Source organism: Mustela nigripes, chromosome X (genome assembly GCF_022355385.1).
Source record: "Mustela nigripes isolate SB6536 chromosome X, MUSNIG.SB6536, whole genome shotgun sequence".
In the NCBI taxonomy this organism is placed as follows: Eukaryota; Metazoa; Chordata; class Mammalia; order Carnivora; family Mustelidae; genus Mustela; species Mustela nigripes.
Genome location: NC_081575.1, coordinates 123,309,060 through 123,328,557, shown reverse-complemented (window position 1 = coordinate 123,328,557; position 19,498 = coordinate 123,309,060). Strand labels below are relative to the sequence as shown.

At 53.7% G+C, this 19,498-nt stretch overlaps 1 protein-coding gene across 3 annotated transcripts; it reads left to right on the top strand.

Annotated features, from left to right (window-relative positions):
* Positions 1-4,692: 4,692 nt before the first annotated feature.
* On the top strand, positions 4,693-18,342 carry ASMT (acetylserotonin O-methyltransferase). 3 transcript variants are annotated; one of them, XM_059385564.1, is made up of 9 exons: positions 4,693-4,761; positions 10,102-10,276; positions 11,659-11,788; positions 13,744-13,812; positions 14,347-14,588; positions 14,987-14,992; positions 15,773-15,913; positions 17,851-17,973; positions 18,131-18,342. In XM_059385564.1, the coding sequence occupies exons 1-9, from the start codon at positions 4,693-4,695 to the stop codon at positions 18,340-18,342; spliced, it is 1,167 nt and encodes a 388-aa protein (XP_059241547.1). The 3 variants fall into 3 exon arrangements, with proteins under 3 accessions (XP_059241547.1, XP_059241548.1, XP_059241549.1); XM_059385565.1 differs by lacking the exon at positions 14,987-14,992 and having other exon boundaries at positions 14,347-14,465; XM_059385566.1 differs by lacking the exons at positions 14,987-14,992; positions 15,773-15,913 and having other exon boundaries at positions 14,347-14,465.
* Positions 18,343-19,498: the final 1,156 nt, after the last annotated feature.

Sequence of the window (19,498 nt, the reverse complement as noted above, 5' to 3'; positions counted from 1 at the left end):
TCTCCTCCCAAGGGTCCAGGAACGTTATGGGGACATTATTCAACCCCACACAGAGTCTTCATTGCCACAATGGCCTCCTATAAAATTAATCAATAATGTGATTTTAGAATTGATGCAACCAACCACCTAATGCCTCGGTCACCTTCGCGCTGACCCACCAGGCTTGTGATTTCCCACTTTATGTGCCCAGTAGAGTCCGTCCAGGACTGTGGATGAGATCCTGAAGGCCGTCTGCCTGATTCCGGGGCTGCGGGCTGACACGGGTGCGGGTCTGTGGACACACGTTCCCCCATTGGTGCCTGTGTGCTACTGATGTCCACGGTTTTGCGAGCTAAGGGTCACCTTCCGCACGGTGTTTCACCCCATCGTGTTGTGGGACCCGAGCCTCGAGAAAGGAGCCCAACGCGAGAGTGGGTCGTTAGCTCACCAGCGTGTCAACCTTCCCAAGCTCACCCCGGCGCTTCTCTGGTGTTTCCGTAGACGTGCAAGGGACTCGTGGCTGGAGCCTGAGGGACTCAGTGGGTCCTCCAGCGGGAGCCGTGCCACCAAGCGTCCTGTCTGCAGACTGGTGGGTCCGTGTCACTCACACGTCCTTTGTGGCCATCAGGCTGGCCCGGTGGGGTTCTTCATCCTCTCGACACATCCATGATTCTGACTGTGACCGATTTTCATCCCCTGAGCATCTCTCCATGGGGGAAGCAGAGGGGCTGCTCCAGGTCGACCCCCATGTGTGCTTCGTCCTTTCCTGGGGACGTGGGGACCCCAGGAAATGGGCAGGCGGGCCACGCTGTGGACAAAACATTAGTGGTCCGTTTTGACAATTGTAGGCCACAATCCAGCATCTTTGGGCACAGAGATGGGGCAGCCATCAGCACGCACACACCTGAGAATGTTTTTGCCTCCCTGCCAAGAAACCCATGAGCTGGTTCGTGTTTGGTCAACTCCTGTCCATGCAGACCCTTTCTCTGTTTCTCGTGTGGTGGGAATTGTCTTCTGTCAAGTTGGCATCTCACGTCTTCCCGCAAGGAACACGGACCGCTCAGGCCTGGACGGGCGAACGTGGACGCCGCACCAGTGGTTGGAGATGTGCAAGGGGGTGGCTGTCCATTCCCAGCCGCTCGGACATGGGAGTCCTCTGCTGACCCGTGTTCGGGACTCTGCTTCCAAAAGGGGAGGACGTGCGCACTGACCTTGAAATGTAGGCATTAGTCTCCAGCCCGTCTCAGCCCTCAATCTCATTACTAAGGTAATAGCCTTAACGGAAGATCTGGGGAGATCCTCCCCGCTGGGATGGGGCATCCTGTCTGAGCAGGGCTGCTTGCACGCTAATTGAGCAAATGCGATTAGTAGTGGGTCGTCCTGTCCCTCCTGTGACCCCCTTCTGCACCCGAGGGTCATTCTGCATCTTACCTCCAGCTTCTGTGCATGCGGCTGTGCAAGGACATTTCAGGCTCCGTCATATAGCCCGTGGCCCACCCACCCACAGGACAAGCCTGGTGTCTTGTCACAACGGTGTAAAGCTCTCCCTTGGAGCCTTGCCTGCACCTGCAGACAGGTGATGCTGTCCCCGAAATGGGACATGGCTCGGGCAAGGCATGGTGAGCGGATGCTGAGCTCAGACTTGCCGGGGCGGTGGGTGGAGGAAAGCAGAGGCTGCAGGAGGGCCTACAGCTGCCATCTGGGCTTTGCTCATGAAATCAAGCATCAGAGAGGGCCCAAGAGACAGGTAGGGGCACATACTGGGGCCAAAAAGAGTCAGGACAAGGAGAAACGGAAAATGAGTGGGTGACCATGCATTCAGATATGTGACCTTTTCATACAGGTCCCAGCTGGTTTTCACAGATTATCAAGTAAATGGTGCAATTTCCACTTTTCAAAGACTGCCTTTATGTCTCCGAAACAAAGCAAGCTGGACTGGAACTTCCCATCGACTAAACCCTACGACGGGGACCAGGACAAGCAGTAGCACTACCCGGGCATGTCATTAAAGCCAAAATGAATGAGTAAGATACATATGTCAATCACTAGCTGAATATGGGGATAATCACAAGAGACGTGGGTCGATTAAAGGTTCCTGTAGACGTACACAATGTCGGTTTTCCTCCTCTCTGTCCGTCTTCGAATTGGAAAGGAAGAAGCCATGTGTTGATCACATGCGGGCATTTTAATCACCCACACGAAAATCTCAAGACACCTGGAGAAGGTTGGCTTGGACGCAGAGTGGTGCACAGACATCCGCAGCGTCTCTGCAGGTCAGCGGGGAAGAGATCCCGCCGTGCGTCGTGTCTCTATGCATCAGCAGTGACGAGAGCCCGCCGTGACTCTACACATCAGCGATGACCCCTTAGAAGGTGTCCCAGTGAGGACAAAGCATCCAGAAGAGCAGAGAAGCTACCGAGTACCGAGAAGCGGATATGCAAGGAACTGCAGGCTCCATAAAACGTGGAAAATATTGTTGAAAGGCCACGAAAGACCCCCGGCCTCGGAGACAACCGTAAACACGAGAGGCAGGAAACCTCGTAGTGCTGGGCTTTCGGCTCAGGGTCATTTCCCACGGAGCCACACAGGCATCCCTGTTCAGGGTCGTTGCTATTGACATACCAGGGAGAAATTTCGGAGAACTTGGTAAACTGACGTGAGGTCCACACGGAGGAGAAGTCCGTACTCCAGCAGCTGCGCTGTGGAAAGCGGTCGTAAGTGGTGGTGTGTGCAGGGCTGCGGAGACACGGCCAGGCTGTCTGCCAGGATGTGGTGGAGACCGTGCCAGTGAGGGGGTCCCAGATACCAGCTGGACGCCTGCACACTGACTGGGGAGCCCACGGATGGCCCTCATCGCCTGTGGGATGCGGGGAGCCACGATGGATGCTCAGATCAGAGGACAAAGGATGGTGACTGCACAATGCCAGGAAGACGGCGCCTCGTATGGGGGACATTAAGGTGACCTACAAAAACAATCAAGTAAATAAAGTGAAATGAGATTAAAAAAAAACCAATAAATTGGTTCAGTAAGTCTTAATGTGTGAATTTTCTAAATAAAGCAATATAGGGGCATCTGGGTGGCTCAGTCGGTTCGGCGTCCAGTTCTGATTTCCGCTCAGGTTGGGCTCTCAGGGTGGCGAAACCGAGTCCCGCGTCACGAGCTGCGCCCCGCGCTGGAGCCCTCCCTCTGCTCCCCCTGCTTGTGCTCTCTTGCTTTCAAAAATAAGTCGATCTCTTTAGAAAATAAAATAAAGGGATATCATAAAGTAACATAATAAAAACGAAATGATAAAATGAAAAATAAAACAAATGAAAAAAGAAAATAATAAAAAGTAAAACAAGTGCAAAGAGAAAAACAAATAGAAATAAAATAAGGAAATGAAATGAAAAGCAATGAAATGCAACACAAGACAATCTAAAATACGAACATGGCAGGTGACCCTTCCTGCAGCCACGAGACCCCTCCTGCCACCCGTCTCCTGCGCGGTTGCCGTGATGTCCCCATTGATGGGCACCTTGGCCTGTCCTGCCCCAGCATGGACCCGGTGCCCCCCCCACCAGCCGCAGGGTCTCAGGCTGCACCTCGATGTCCCCTCCACCCCTCACCTGGCACCTGCAGTGCTACCGCCGTGCCTCCTGCTGCCAGCACATCCCCAGGACGCCTGGTCGCCCCGCATCCCCTGCTGTCTGCCTGGAGTCTCCAGAATTCATGTCTGTGGCCTGGAGATCGTAGCTACTGGGATGATCATGTTTCCTGCACAAAGTCGCTGGTGTTAATAGAGAACAGCAGAGCGTGACCCCAAGGAGCAGTGACCGGTGGCACAGAGGCTCTGGTTGGGTGAGACCCATGGGGAGGGGAGGTCCTGGAGGGAGCGGCACGGGGACAGGCCCACTGTCCACGTGTGGCCTTTGCTGTCTGTCACCTGAGCTGCTCCCGACATCTTGGACACCGACAGATGGACGGCATGGGCCGGGGGAACAAATAGCATGATCATGTTTCAGAGGCCACATTTCGGAGACCCCCCCTCACTAAAGTCCCTACCGTGCAATGTTAACCAGCAGCAGGACACACGTTGGAAGGACCCTGAGCTGTGGAAGGCAGCTGAGCTCGCCCTGTCTACTGGGGGTTAAATGTGTCCGTGGAATGTGTCCCTGAATCCGGTGAAGGAAGCACGGCCCTGCCCCGCCTGGATCTCAGTGCTCCTGCCTCGTCTGGATCTCGGTGGTGGTTCTGGACTCCAGAGTTGGGGGAAGATAAGTCCCTTGGTTTTAGCCCGGTGGGTCTTGAGTCCTTTGTGATGCTAGTAGCCCTGAGAGATTAATGACACACATTTGTCTGTCCGTGTCAAGGGGACTAGCGAGTCTTCAGTCCCTGAAATGAGTCATCAGTGGTAGCCTATAGTTTTGGATCCATTCCATCGCTGATGGTGTGGGGAGGGAGGGGAGCGGTGTGGGCTGTTCTGCGGCTGTGTGCGCAGCCGGGACAGAAGGAGCCAGCAGGAAGCCAGCAAGGACCCTCAAGCTTTGTCATCCCCTTAATAGGGCTAATGGGATTTTCTGGAGTGATCCGCCTTTGGCTCTCACTGGGCTTCGAGCAAGGAGCTCAGACAGCCGCTCGGAGCCGCCGGCCACCCCAGCGCTTGCCCACAGACCCGCACGCCCTGCCGCGGGGACAACCGGGGGCTCTCAAAGCCAGCCCGGCGTGGGACAAAGATGAGTTCCCCCGAGGAACAGGCCTTCCGTCTGCTGACCGAGTATGCAAACGGGTTCATGGTCTCCCAGGTAGGAGCTCGGGGGCAACATTCCGCAGGGCGTGCTGGGATCCCGTTGGCGGGAGCTGGGTGAGGAGCTAGGGGGAGTGACCGCTTAATGGGTACAGAGTGCCCTTTCGGGGTGGACTGTCCCAGCATCATGGGCAGGTGTCCGGGCAGAAACTTGTCCTCCACAGGGGCACTTTATTCAAAGACGGGATCGAAACACTGAAAACCCATTTTGTGACAGGGTCGCACGGATGTTCGTTCATTAACACTCGAAACAGCCAGGGATGGCTTAAGCTAGAGGCGAGTCTGGGGGTCCGTCCACAACGTGGCGCGCGTCAATATGTCATCCCTTCTTGTGGCTGAGCAGATCCGGTGCGGAAACCGGAGACACGCGGGCCCCGTGGGCTGTGATGGCATTGACGCGAAACGCCGAGAACAGCACATCCGTGGAGCAGGAAGCCGGGTGGCGGAGAGGGGTGTGGGGAGGGACAGCCAACGGGCACGGCCGCTCCTTTTCGGAGGATGGGAACGTTCTGCAACCGGACAGAGGTGGTGGTTCAGAAGGCAGTGAACGACCCACACGGCCCGCAGTTGTTTTTGTTTAAAACGCCTCTTGCCGATTCTCCTTCTATGTGAATTTCAGTTTTGTATTTTATTTTATTTTTTCAAGATTTTATCTATTTATCTATTTTATTTTTTTTTAAAGATTTTATGCATTTAATTGAGAGAGAGACAGCATGCATGAGCAGCGGAGAGAGACAGAGGGGGAAACAGGCTTCCTGCTGAGCAGGGAGCCTGATGCGGGGCCCAATTCCAGGACCCTGGGATCATGCATGACCTGAGCCGAAAGCAGAGGCTTAACCATCTGAGCCCCCCAGGCACCCCTAGATTTTATATTTTAAAGCTCCATCGGTGTCAGGGCTGGGGGGTCGACGTTGGCGGGACACACGCATGCTGTGTTGGAAATCTCCGGGGTTCAGGTGCGGAACGTGTCCATGTGGACAGCTGTGCAGACGCAGACGGCAGGAGAACCTTCACAGCTGCTGGGCAGGGCGGCGGTGGACTGCTCTCATGGGACGGGGTGGGGGGGACCCTCCCCGGCTCTTTGCAGTGAGCCTCGAATTCGGAGAACACACAGCTTCACTGTGTACTGGCTGAGCATCGAAAAGGCAGAGAGACGTCTAAGGACGGCAGACGCTGGGGCACAGGGCCGGGGACTCCAGGACTGCAGGGATGTGTGCAGCCGGCAGGGTCAAACCCACGGGCACCATGGCACCGTGTGCTTGCCAGTGGTGTTTCAGGTGCCCTGGGTCAGATACCCCAAGACACGGAGACGTTTTGTCTTCCCTGGGTCACTGAGTCACGGACACCCTAACACGGCCGTGCTTTTCTCTTAATTCATAACCAAAGCAGGTGCTGAGTTTGGGCGGAGGTGACTAATACGGAAACCACACGTCGTCCCCAACCGAGCTCACAGGTCCCCCCCGATTCGGTCTGTCGACCCCCACGGGTTAAGCATTCCTCCTGCAGAGCCTTTGAGGTGAGGAAAAGGACCGTGCTTCGACCAAACAATCATAATAATTGACTGCGTTTCTGTTGCTTGAAGACGCGACTTACTTGTGCTCGTGGAGTGTTTCCAGACCAGTTGGGGCGGTGTCTTCTGGCTCACATTGCCACGTTATAAATTTTGGGATCAGTACACGTGACGCTGTGCTACCCCATTGTCACACGGTTAATGGAAGAAGACGGAACACGACCGTCACAGAATAGTACTTAATACCATCTTGATACCCTAAAACCCAACACAACCTTCACAGAAAAGAACTTGATAGGATCTCGGGGTGCCTGGGTGGCTCAGTGGGTTAAAGCCTCTGCCTTCGGCTCAGGTCATGATCCCAGGGGCCTGGGATCGAGCCCCGCATCGGGCTCTCTGCTCAGTGGGGAGCCTGCTTCCCCCCCCCTCTCTCTCTGCCTGCCTCTCTGCCTACCTGTGATCTCTCTCTGTCAAATAAATAAAATAAAATAAATAAAAATAAATAAAAATAATAAAATTTCATTAAAAATAATAAAAATAAATAATAAATAAAATAAAATAATAATTATTATTTATAAAAAATAAATAATAATTTTCTTAAAAAATTAATAGGATCTTGATACAATAGAATAAAATGCAATCTTGATGCAATAAAACCCAATACAACCTTGATACAATAAAACTTAGTACAACCTTGATACCATAAAACCCAACACAACCTTCATAGAAAAGAGCTTAATAGGATCTTGGTACAACAGAACTGAATGCAATCTTGATATTATAAAACCTAATACAACCTTCATAGAAAATAACTTAATAGGATCTTGATACAATAAAATGTAATACAACCTTGATACAATAAAACCTAACACAATCTTGAGAGTATAATACTTCATATGACTTTGATACCATAAAACCTAACCGTGACCTTGATAGAATAAAACTTAATCAGATCTTGATAAAATAATACTGAATGGGACCTCGATGGGGTAAGACTTAATATAACCTTCCCGGAACGGTACTTAATATGTCTTTGATAGAATAAAACTCAATATGACCTTGATAGAAGGAGTTAATAAAATCTAAATGCGGTAGGAGTTCCTAACGCTCAGCACAAGATGTCCTGGAATCGTAACAGGAGTGAGTGCGACTGTAGCAAAATAAGAAACGACACCCCTTCACTCGAGCGAGCGTTAATGCTGTCTTGATAGAATAAGGCTTGAAGCGGCGGAGTGAAGCCCTTCATATGTACAGGGGTTCGTTGCAGAAGAGTTCTTGCAACATTAACAGGATGGTTCCTACAACCTTCACAGAAGAATGACTTGATACAATGTTACTAGAACAAGGAGTGGATGGGCAGGTGGCTTGATACAATGTTACTAGGGTGGTTCTACAACCTTCACAGAGGAATGACTGGATACAATGTTACTAGAATGAGGAGTAGATCAGGCAGGTGACTTGATACAATGTTACTAGGGTGGTTCTACAACCTTCACAGAAGAATGACCGGATACAATGTTACTAGAACAAGGAGTGGAACATTCACGTGACTTGATACAATGTTGCTAGCATAAGAGTTTGTGTGACCCTCACAGAACCCACAGGGATACAGCTTAATAGGAGCTTAATCAAATTTTATAGGTGGGGCATCTGGATAACCTTGATAGAACTTTCCTCCAGGGCCTCTCAAATGGGGACACGCCCCTCCCCCCCCACTCAGGGGACACTCGGCAGGGTCTGGGGACATTTTTGGTTGTCACGGCCGGGATGCGGGTGCTCCTGGTATGTGGCGGGTGGAAACCAGGGATCCGACCCCACAGCCTACAGTGCAGGACGCCTCACCGCAGACAGTCATCCGGCCCCAGGTGTCAGCCAGGCTAGGGTCCAAATACGCTGCTTTCTCGGAATCCGAGTTAACAGGACCCGCATCACAGAGTAACAGTGAGTGCAGTATCACTGCGCACACGGCCGTGTGTGCGTGTCGGGATTCCCGTGCGCTCAGTGAAAACGCAACAACCACCCTACTTATAACCTCACAAAGCACAGAGATGGGACTTACCTTTTTCCATATTCACGTCCATATTGGACGAGTGCCGATCACTTGATGGAGCGAGTGCCGAGGGAGGCACCTGCGCTCTAGGACCGTCTGCGCACGTGGGACATGAGTGTGTGCTTCCATCCTGGCCAGTAATCTCGGTGAGGTCCCCCCGGTCTTGTAGGAGGAGAAAAAAAAAATGCACGGACTTAGCCACGTTTTATGCCTTATGCATTATTTTCAGGCACAACCTGCTAAGTTCTGTAGACAGGTACACGGAAGAAAACAAAGAACACGGTTTTAGACTGACACCACGGTTTGGGGAACACCGGTGACCTCTGAACAGCAGCAACACAACACAAACCATTTGCAAAATGGAAACAACGTGGTTCCTGACTTTGTGCCCGCAGGTTATCGTTGCTAACCGAGGAGAGGCAAGGACCGGGGTCTTGAAACTCAACATGGGTTTGCAGGGGGCAGTGCGGGGCCCTGTCCCTCTGCGGGTGTTCCCTTTGGGGACCACAGGTTCCCTTCAGAGGGTGTTTCTTTCCTACAATGGTTCCCAGGCTGCTGGCTTCTCCGAGTGACGCTGTTCTGGGCATGCCAGGAGGGAGGGGTTCAGAGCCGAGCTTCTGAAGACAGACGGGTGGTGGGGGATGCTGCAGAAGCCCAGACCTGGTCAGACTCCCCCTTTCCCTGAGCCGGCCAGCCAGCGAATGGCCCTGCGACACCCTGAACGCAGGCGGCAGCACCACCCCTCGCCCTCCCCGGGGACCAACCCGTCTCACAGATGCCGTAGTCCAGACAGCTGGGCAACCCCACAGCTCCTGGAGCCGTAGGAACAGATCCTTCCGAGTGCACAGTGGACGCATGTTTCTTTTAATTTCCTTTCTTTTCTTTTCTTTTTATTTCGTTTTCGTTATGCTAGCTAGTCTGCTTCAAATATCTGAACGTTTGCTTAAATGGTATGCATTTTGTTTTACATTTTGAAATTCGAATTCAAATGTCAATGAGTTCGAACGTTGCATTTGAAAATTTTATTTTTATTCTTTAACTTTTAAAAAAATTATTAAATTTTTAAAAATCATTTAAAAATAGCCATAGTTTCAATTTTACCATCTCCACCGTTTTTACGTGCACGGCTGAGGGGCCCTGAGCTCATTCACACTGTTGGACAACCGCCTTTCTCCATCCATCTCCAGAACTTTCCATCTTCCCCGGACTGAAGCTCTGTCCCCATGAACCACTACCCCCATCCCTGTCCGCAGCCCCTGACCCTACTCTCTACTCTCTCTTTCTCTAGGTGGGATTCTTGTAGGGACCCCACCTACATGAAATCACACAGGATTCGTCCTTCTGTGTGTGGCTTATGTCACTGGCCACCATGTCTTCAAGGCCCCCCCGTGTCCCAACAGGGGCAGGACGCCCTTCCTTCTCAAGGGTGCATCATAGTCCACTGTGTGCGTGGATCATAATTGGCTCGTCCATTTGTCCGTAATGCACGCTTGGACACCAAAATGCATGTTTTGGCCATAAAAATGCACCAAACAAATGCATGTTTGGGCCACCAACAGTGCATCCGTGAACACAGGTGTACAAGGCTCCACGTTCAAGTCTTTGGGGCCACACAGAAAAGTGGGATTTCTGGTTTCTGTGGCCATTCTGTGTTTGATTTTTCAAGGAACAGCCATAGCATTCCCCACAGCAGTGCAGTGTCCCCTGAAAACACACCCCTGGCTCTCTGGGGTGAGGGCGGTTCCTAGGGCGCTCAAAGCTGGCCCCTTGTTTCCGAGGTTCTGTTTGCCGCCTGCGAGCTGGGCGTGTTTGACCTTCTCGCGGAGGCCCCGGAGCCCCTGGGTGCGGTGGCGGTGGCTGCACGACTGGGCACCAGCTCCCATGGGACGGAACTCCTGCTGGACACCTGCGTGTCCCTGAAGCTGCTTCAGGCCGAAACCAGGAGGGGAAAAGGTAAGCATGTAGCTATTATGTAAATGAATAAAACTTTATTTACAAAGGCAAGCAGTGGGCCAGGTTGAACGCCCAGGCTGTGTTTCGCTGACCTCACTCTAGAGAGGTCTCTACATGCTGGTGTTCACATCGGTACCCTCACAAAGTATCCAATGAGCAAGAACAAAATGGGAGAAAAAATCACAAGGGAGTACTTTTCACCCAACTAAATTTATCCCACTAAAGGGTTGCCATTCTTTACGATAGTACCTTCTCCTTTTGCTGTGGAAATGACTTCTGTCTTGTGAAATATGGTGATGATGAGAGGTTTCAGCTGTATGTCCCTCCTTTTGACCATTTTCCGAATTGTCGATTCATGACGTGGTGAATGTGGAAAGCCTGGCTTGAGCCAGAGCGCCCAAGAACAGGAGCGTTGGCTGGGCTGTGGCAGCGGTGCTCAGTGGCTTTTGTGCGTGTGGCATGGAGTCATGCAGCAGTTGGGGTTGTGGGCTGCACATACTCAGGGATGGCTAAGCTGGAGCATCTTGTGGGGGTTGACCGCTCTCAGAGGCCCAGGCGTGGAAATTCAGAAGGTACGAGGGTGCAAGCTAGCTGGAACCAGCATTCGCCACTCCCTGAGAATAGTCTTTGCCCATGACACGTACTGGGGTGACTGACCCTGAGCTTGCACCCCCAGGAGGACACCCGTGCCGGGAGAGCGGGGGCAGGGAATGCTCGTGGAGGCGGCGTCTGGCACGATTATCAGTTGTCCCTTGGCCCTGGGGCGCTGGGTGGGTGCCGACACCCACCTCATGGGGACCACCTCATGCGAGACAGCGGGGGCTCCATGGGGAGCAGGGTCCCCACGCGAGGAGATAGGGAGGTAGCTCGGGTACGGGACTGGCCATTTGCAGATGCTGCAGGATGGGGTAGCTCACAGCAGGGCACTGGCCCAGAGAGCACCGGGGCCCTTGTGGTCCTGGTGCTGCACGTCGCCTGCAGGGCTTCACCCGGGGTTGGTTGCCTGCTGCTTGGCTGAGCATGGCAGAAAGACAGTCCCTGCTCCGTCCACGTGACTCCCATTCTGGAGATGGCCATGTCGCCAGTAGAGGGCAGGTCCCTATCAGGTGATATTTTAAAGCCCACAGATTATAGTATAGGGTTCCCCATCAGCCTCCTTGACCTGAGCACCTGCTGCTCCAGACCTTCCAACGGGATTTGCCAAAACGGAATCGAGCAGGTGTGCCAGGTGCCCAGTGGCCCCCCTGCTCTTCAAGATGAGCCCCCGGGCGAGAATCTGCTCTGCCAGTGCGAGAATCCTGACGTGGCCGACGCTGGCGCCAGCACACGGCAAGGACCTGGAATCTAACTTCGCCTTCTGTGTTCTCTGGGTTTGTTTTCAGCCTCGTATCAAAACACGGAGCTCTCCAGCACCTACCTGGTCAGGGCCAGTCCCAAGTACCAAGGCAACATGCTGCGGTACCTGGCCAGGACGACGTACCTGTGTTGGGGCCACCTGGCCCAGGCTGTGAGGTGGGCATGGCCTTGATGGCGTGGAACACTGCACCGGGGCTCCCTGGGGGCTGGTTTTGTGGCGTCTGTGCAGCTGAAGTGCCAGGTTTCTTGTAGATCAAATACGACACGGCTAGGTCTGGACAGCCAGAGCAGATCGGAGAAACCCTCATGGTCTCGGCTGAAGGAATTCAAGAAATGCAAATCTGCCCAGTTAGGAGTCCTGTGGTTTGATGCTCTCCAGGGAAAGCGCCCCGGGCCGAGGAGACAAGGTGGGGAAGATGGCGCACAACAAGATTCTGCCTGAATCGCGATGGTTGTGTGTCTCACAGCTGCTCTTGGGCTCCACACTGTGGGTGTCTGGCGCTGGATCACTCTCTGAGGTGGGGTGTCCTGGGCTCTGCAAGGCGTAGAGCAGTGTCTCTGGTCTTCTCCCACCATGTGCCACTACCGTATCCCTAGTCATGATAATAAAAAAAATGTCCCCAGACATTGACAAGTGCATCTTGGTGGCAGAATCACCTGCAACTGGGGAGCAGTGGCAGAGATGGATGAATACATAGATGGGCAGGTAGAGAGGTAGGTAGGTAGATACAGGGATGGATGGATGATAGCACAGGGATGGCTAGATGGGTGTATGGATGATGGATGGATGGATGGTTGGGTGGTTGGATGGATGAACAGGTGGATGGGTGGATGGATGGAGGGATGATTGATAAATATAGGGATGGATGGATGGATAGTTATAGGGATGGCTAGAAGGCTGGATGCATGGACGGTTGGATGGATGGGTGGATGAACAGGTAGAGGAATGGATGCATGGATGAATAGATGATTGATAGATACATAGATGGATGGATGTTGAATGGATGGTTGGATGGACAGATGATTGATTGACAGCTATAGGGATGATGGATGAGAGTATAGGGATGGCTAGATGGATGGATGGATGAGGGATAGATGGTTGGATGGATGGACAGGTGGATGGATGGATGATTGATAGATATAGGAATGGATGGATGGATAGATAGATAGTTATAGGGATGGCTAGATGATATAGGGATGGCTAGAAGGCTGGATGGCTGCTGGCTGGCTGGATAGATGGATGGACAGGTGGATGGATGGATGGTGGAAGGATGGTTGGATGGACAGATGATTAATTGATTGATAGCTACAGGGATGATGGATGGTAATATAGGGATGGCTAGATGGGTGGATGATGCATGGTCGGTTTGATGGGTGGACAGTTGGATGGATGGTGGATGGATGATGGACGGATGAATGGGTGATTGGTAGATATAGGGATCTATATCACATAGATGATAGATAGATGGATAGATAGATATAGGGAGGGACGGATGACAGTACAAGGATGGATGGATGGATGGTTGGATGGATGGACAGATAGACTGATAGATGATAGGTAGATGGATGGATAGGTAGATGGGTAGGTAGGTAGGGAGATTGATAGTAGATGGATATTGATGGATAGGTATTGCTAGATATTAATAGATAATAGATGAATAAATATTGATGGTATAGATAGGTATTGATATGCATTAGGAGACATATATAAATAATAGATATTGATAAATGGGTATAGATAGATGACAGATATGGATAGGTATTGATAGTAGCCCAGCAAGACTTCTGCTGTCCCCGGGGGCCCCCTGATGAGTCCTGTGGACTTTCACATCCCCTGACTGCACATTATTTTCAAGCTTCCTTCAGACAGTCTTTATAGCCCACTGCTTCCTTGCTCACACGGCAGAGCTGGGCTCGTGGTGCAGCCTGTCACCCTGAGCAGACTTGATGCTGGCTCAGAAGGGGGTATGAGCGTGTGTTTGGTGACTGACTCCCGTCCCCCGCTTGTCGTGTCTGTGACGGGAGATGAGGTTGTGTGATCCCACACGTGAACCAGCGGGTGCTCCCTGAAGGTGTCAGATCCCGGGTGACCACGTCCTGCCCGTTTGTAGGGACGGCAAGAACCGGTATCCAGAGGCGTTTGGGGTTCCCTCGGACGAGCTCTTCACCGCGATCTACAGGTAATGCCGAGCGCCCACGCTTGTGGGATGGATGGTCTTTCAACGCACTCACCGCGAGGAATACATGGGTCCAATCAGAGCAAAACAGGGACGTTGATATTTAAAATTAAAAAAAAAAAAGATGACATTTTTTTTTGGTGTTGGTCAGTGTCCTGGGCACGCGGGAATCTGTCCTTCCTTCCCAGGGGCTCTACATGCAGGAACAGTGATGTAGAAAAATGAGGAATGGGTTTTGCTTGGGTCAGAGTCACCCAGGTAGTAGGTCGGCTCTAAGAATGCACATGGCGCTGCTGTTGGCGTAGGGTCTGGTTCCACAACCCCCGGGTGTTGGAGCCCCGATGGCTCTTTGCAGGGTTCCTAGCTGACCGGGGGCTGGGAAAGGGGAGAAGGATGGGCAGGAGTGCAGAGTCCCCAAGGCTGGTGCCTCCTGACCCGTCCTGGGCTTCGCCATTGTCCAAGTCCCCTGCTCCGGCCAACGCTTCTCCCCTGTTTTGGATGTCCACACGGTCTTGACGGGCGTGGTTTTGCGTGCAGATCTGAGGGTGAGCGGCTGCAGTTCATGAGGGCTCTGGAGGACGTCTGGAGCGTCAGTGGGAGGCACGTGCTGGCCGCCTTTGACCTGTCCCTGTTCCCGCTCATCTGCGACGTTGGTGGTGAGCGTTGGCCCCACAGGTGGGGCTGTGTCTTGGGGCTAGTGTGCTCCCTAGTGTCCCCTGGGGAGGGAAGACAACTGGGCCGCCATTCAGGATCGGGGAGAAAGCATCTGCACGTGTCCTGTAGGCTGAGAGGGTCCCAGCTTCTCCTGGAACCGGGTGGACCCTCTGTGGTTCTGACCCCATGCCTCTGAGCAAGACGGAGACTCTCTGCCTCCAGGGATGCTGCCGGTGCCCAGGCCACATAGGAGTCGACATTGGTGTTGCTCACTGGGACACAAAAGGCTTTGGACCATGGTGGGGTGCACCAGTCATGCAACTCTTGGAAAGCAGTTAGCTGGGCCACCTAGTCGACCTTCCCACACTGCCTTCCTGGGATAGGCAAAGTGCTGTGTGGGGCTGCCAGGGGCTTCTGGGCTCTGGGGGTCCTGATGCTAACACGGATGAGAGGGATGTCCATGTCTTGACCATCTTCTGGAGCTGAAGACTGGGTGTGGCACATCCTAGAGCAGATGCAAAAGTGGTGGGTGTGGGTCGTCCCTGTCCTAAAGGGTGGGTGGAGGTCGGGGCGGCCAGGTGTAACTCGTGGTCCCCTTCAAGCAAGTGCTCTTGCCCTGACTGCCCCTGCTGGTCCCATAGAGGAGGCACGAGGAGCATGAACCCCATTAGACAGGGATTCAAGGGCTCCCGACACCATGTTGGCCCAGGGGCATGTTCTGGGGGTGACGCCAGCCTGACGTTGGGTGCGGCTCCATCCTTTGGGCAACACAATGACTTGCTGCCTTGGGCCGAGCTGCCTGGGATGCAGACAGGCAGCAAAGTGCATCCAGGAGGCCCCCAGTCCTTGGTCTCCAGATCTGAGGTGCTCAGACCTGTAGCCCACATTATGGCAACCTCCCCTCCACTGTATTTGGGAGGAGGGCGCCATGATTGGGAGCCCTGGTGTGGTTTATTCAAAAGTGACCCCTGTGCTCGGCTTGCTGTGAGACTTTGGGCACATTACATGGTCTCTCTGTGCCGCAGAACCCTCAGATAACGGGGCAGCCCCACATGGGATTGTCGTGGTTCCCAAGTGTGTGTCTGCCTATGAGGCACACAGAACGGGGTCATGGTGATCAGCAGGTCGGTCCAGCCAGAAAGATTTGAAGATTTGGGGGCTCACAGGTGACGATGGAGCCGTGAACACCTCCATGGGAGCCAGAACCATGTCCCCCCACATGGACGTCCTCCCAAGGGTCCATGGTGAGCCAAGATGCATGTTCCTCACACCTTCCTGTCTGCCTGTCCTGTTCCATGTCCGCTTCCAGGCTGCTCTGGGGCTCTGGCCAAGCAGTGCACCTCTCTGTACCCCGGGTGTCAGGTCACCGTGTTCGACATCCCCGAGGTGGTCCAGACGGCGAAGAAGCACTTCTCATTCCTGGAGGACCCGCGGATCAGCTTCTGTGAAGGTGGGTGGCTTCCGTGCTCTCTGCGTGTGCACCGGGAAACACAGATGCCTCCGCCGGGGGCTCGGGTCGGGCCAAGGTTGCGCCGTGGGCACGGCTTCCTCTGCCTGCAGGCAACCGCCCTCAACTTAGAATTACCGTCCGCGATGCTTGGAAAACAGCGTACGTACGGCTAGATGGTGTCCTGACACTTAGTTCTTTCTCGAACATTTGGCTGGATGGAAGACTGTTTCCTCAAAATTTGTGTCCACCCAGGATTGGTGCATGGGGCCTTATTTGGAAACAGGGTCTTTGCAGAGTAATGAAAGGAAGGATCTGAGATGAGCTCGTCCTGGGTCAGGGTGGCCCTAAATCCAAGGACAGGGGTCCTTGTGAGAGCCGGAAGAGGAGACACAGAGGCAGGAGACAAGCCACCTGAAGATGGAGGCAGAGATGGAAGGGACACGGCCACGAGCCCAAGGACTCCTGGAGCCCCAGAAGCTAGAAAAGGCAGGAAGGACCCTCCCCTGGAGCCTCAGAAGAGAGCACAGCCCTGCCCCGCCTGGATCTCAGACTTGTGGTCTCCGGAGCTGGGAGTGGATGGATGCCAGTGGCTTAAGCCCCCAGCTGGTGTTGCTTTTTTTACGCAGACCCCAAGACCTGCACACGGGTGTCTAAATCCCTGCTGGTACGTGAACTGGGTTGAAGGGAAGCTCGCGGACATCTGCTGACTCAGAACACGAGGGAGACTTTGCCATTTTGAGGCTCAGACGACATCAACGTGGCTGGGGTCTTCTACCCATAGGGTTGGATTCTGGCTTTATGTAACATCTCCCAGCTTTGCCCATCATGGATATTTGGGTTAGAGTGGGTGGACTTATTGTTCATTTTTAAAAAAAACATCACATGCAAATATAAGAAATCTTGATGACCCCTTTAATTTTGCACCCAGCAGAGGGCCTGAGTCGCCTCACCCCAAACCTGGTCTCTGAGAGTCTTTATCACAAGTCTTGGGAAGAATTGATGTGCTTCCTCTGGAAAATGGGAGAAACACACAGACTTCAGAGGTTGCGGGGATCGGGCAAGAGAGCAGATTACCTTCTTATTACTCAGCTGAACTGGGCTTCTGCCGGCCTCGACGTTGGTCACGAAGGGGAACCTGGTGGAAACCGCCCATGTGTTCTTCATCCTGGGGTCTGGATTGTCTCCTTCGCCTGCTGTACACAAAAGTACGGCCCACCAAATGTGGCCCCCGGGCCAGAATTTGCCGAACCCCGTCTTCTGTGGCCGATGGAAGAAAATCCGTTCGGAGGAGTCCCCTTGTGGTCTTCCCTACATCATAGGGAAATGCCTGTGGACCTCAGATTTCCTGGGCGCCTCAGGACAGGGCAGCCTGATGGACTGACCCCTGCAGAATCCAGTGCACACTCTTCCCAAATCCCTGCAATTTTGTACAGTTTGGACAACATTCGGCTGCCGGTTGACCCCGCACACCACAGGTCTATCCAAGATTTCCTCCCAAATTGGTTCTTCTTGCAGGAAAAATATTACAAGAGTTGAGTCTTTGACACCATGGACACATGGAGGGTCTTTCTTGGGCATTTTCATTTTTCAATCGGGAAAACACACATGGACTGTTGACGTACTTCAACGCCTCAGACAGGAGCTGCGGACCGATGGCTCGGGGCGTCCTGAAATCAAGGCTCGGAGAGCTGTGTACTTGCAACCTTAGGAAATAAAATAAAAATAAAATCATTTTGCAGATCTGAGTGATGGAAAGGGACCCCAAACACTGTCCCAAGTTTTCTCGTCTTCCCCGCTCAGGGCGAGGTCTTCCCCTCCTGGCCGGGAAGATGTGAGGACAGCTCGACACCGTCAGGTGACTTTTGCATCCTGGGTGCAGGTGCGGTCATGTGGGGTTGACTTGCTGACTGACCCCAGGACACCTGCCTGTGTTATAGGAGATTTCTTTAAAGACCCACTTCCGGAGGCAGATCTGTACATCCTGGCCAGGGTCCTGCACGACTGGACCGACACGCGGTGCTCACAGCTGCTGGCGAGGGTCCATCGCGCCTGCAAACCAGGTGGGTCGTGGGGCCGCATGAGGGCGGAAAGGTACCCGGGGCAGTGGGAGAGCTGGCTGGGCTGGGGGCTAGGGGCCGGGGCAGCCAGCCTCTGAGGTCGAGTGGACATCGTCATGCTGCCTGGTCCCTTGCTCAGGGCCTTCTCTCCCTGTCCCAGGCGGCGGCGTCCTGGTGATCGAAAGCCTCCTGGATGCAGACGGTCGGGGCCCGCGGACCACGCAGCTGTACTCGCTGAACATGCTGGTGCAGACGGAGGGCCGGGAGCGGACCCCCGCCCAGTACCGCGCGCTCCTGGCTCCCGCCGGCTTCCAGGACGTCCAGTGCAGGAGAACGGGGGGCATTTATGATGCCATCCTCGCCAGGAGGTAGCTCCCCGTGGGTCTGCAGCAACCGACCCAACCGACACCCTCGCTAACGGCGGAGGGGGGTCTCCGTGAGCTTCTGCATTTCTGGGGGGCTGATGGCGGAGCGGGGGTCTCTGCTGGCTGTTGTCAACTGCCCATCACTCTGTTGATTTTGTCCTGTTCTATGGTATTCTGCTCTCTCGTGCTCTAACCCAACCTGTTCTGTGTCTCCTACCCTACTCCGTTCCATTCTGTCCAATTTTCTTTCTTTCTACCCTGTTCTACTCCATTTTCCTGGATTTCTGGCAGCAGAGGGGACAAAACTGAACACCTGTGAGCCTCACCACACGGTATTTCGATGCACAGACGAGCGCAGTTGAGCTAACCCACACCCCTTCCCGGGGTGACTCTTTTATCGTCGTCACCGAGGACATTTCAGATCTGCTGTCTCAGCAACGGGCAAGCGTGCGATAGTCCGTGACCGTCCCCCTGCTGGACGTTACAGCCACAGGACTCATTCCGCTTCTCACGGGAGGTCTGTGCCCTGGGAGCTCCCTCGATCGCCCCGATGCTCCCCCAGACGCTGGGGACCGCCTTCTGCTCTCCGCTTCTGCGAGTTCCGCTCTTGTAGACTTTGTCTTGATCTCAGGTGGGCCAGGGGTGCCCTGTGCTCTCTGTACCCATTTCGCCCACCGCGCCTCCCACCCCGGCAAACCGCGACTCTGTTCTCTGCGTCGATGACCTTGGTTCTCGTGTCCTTTGACGTCCCGCGTACAAGGGAGACCACACGGCCTCTGTCCTGCTCTGTCTCCCTTGGCACCATAACGGCGAGTTATTTTCATCTTTCTTTTACTGTGGCCAAGTAGAGGTGCTGCGGAATCTGCCGTTTTAACCTTTTCTGGGTGCCCCGTGCCGTGGCCCTGAGCGGAACCTGAGCGGAATCACAATACCGTACAACCGCGGGCACCACCCGTCTCCAGAACGTTCTCGCCCTTAAGCGGAAGCCCCGTCCCCATAAAGCACGAACGCCCTATCCCTTCCCTGAGAGCCTGGCCCCCAACATCTTATGGTCCCTGTCTATGAACTTGCCTGTTCTACATTCAATTGCAACGTTTGAACAAGGGATGCCTCTACGCATGTGTGTGTCTGTGTCTATGTGTGTGTGCGTGTGCGTGTGTGTG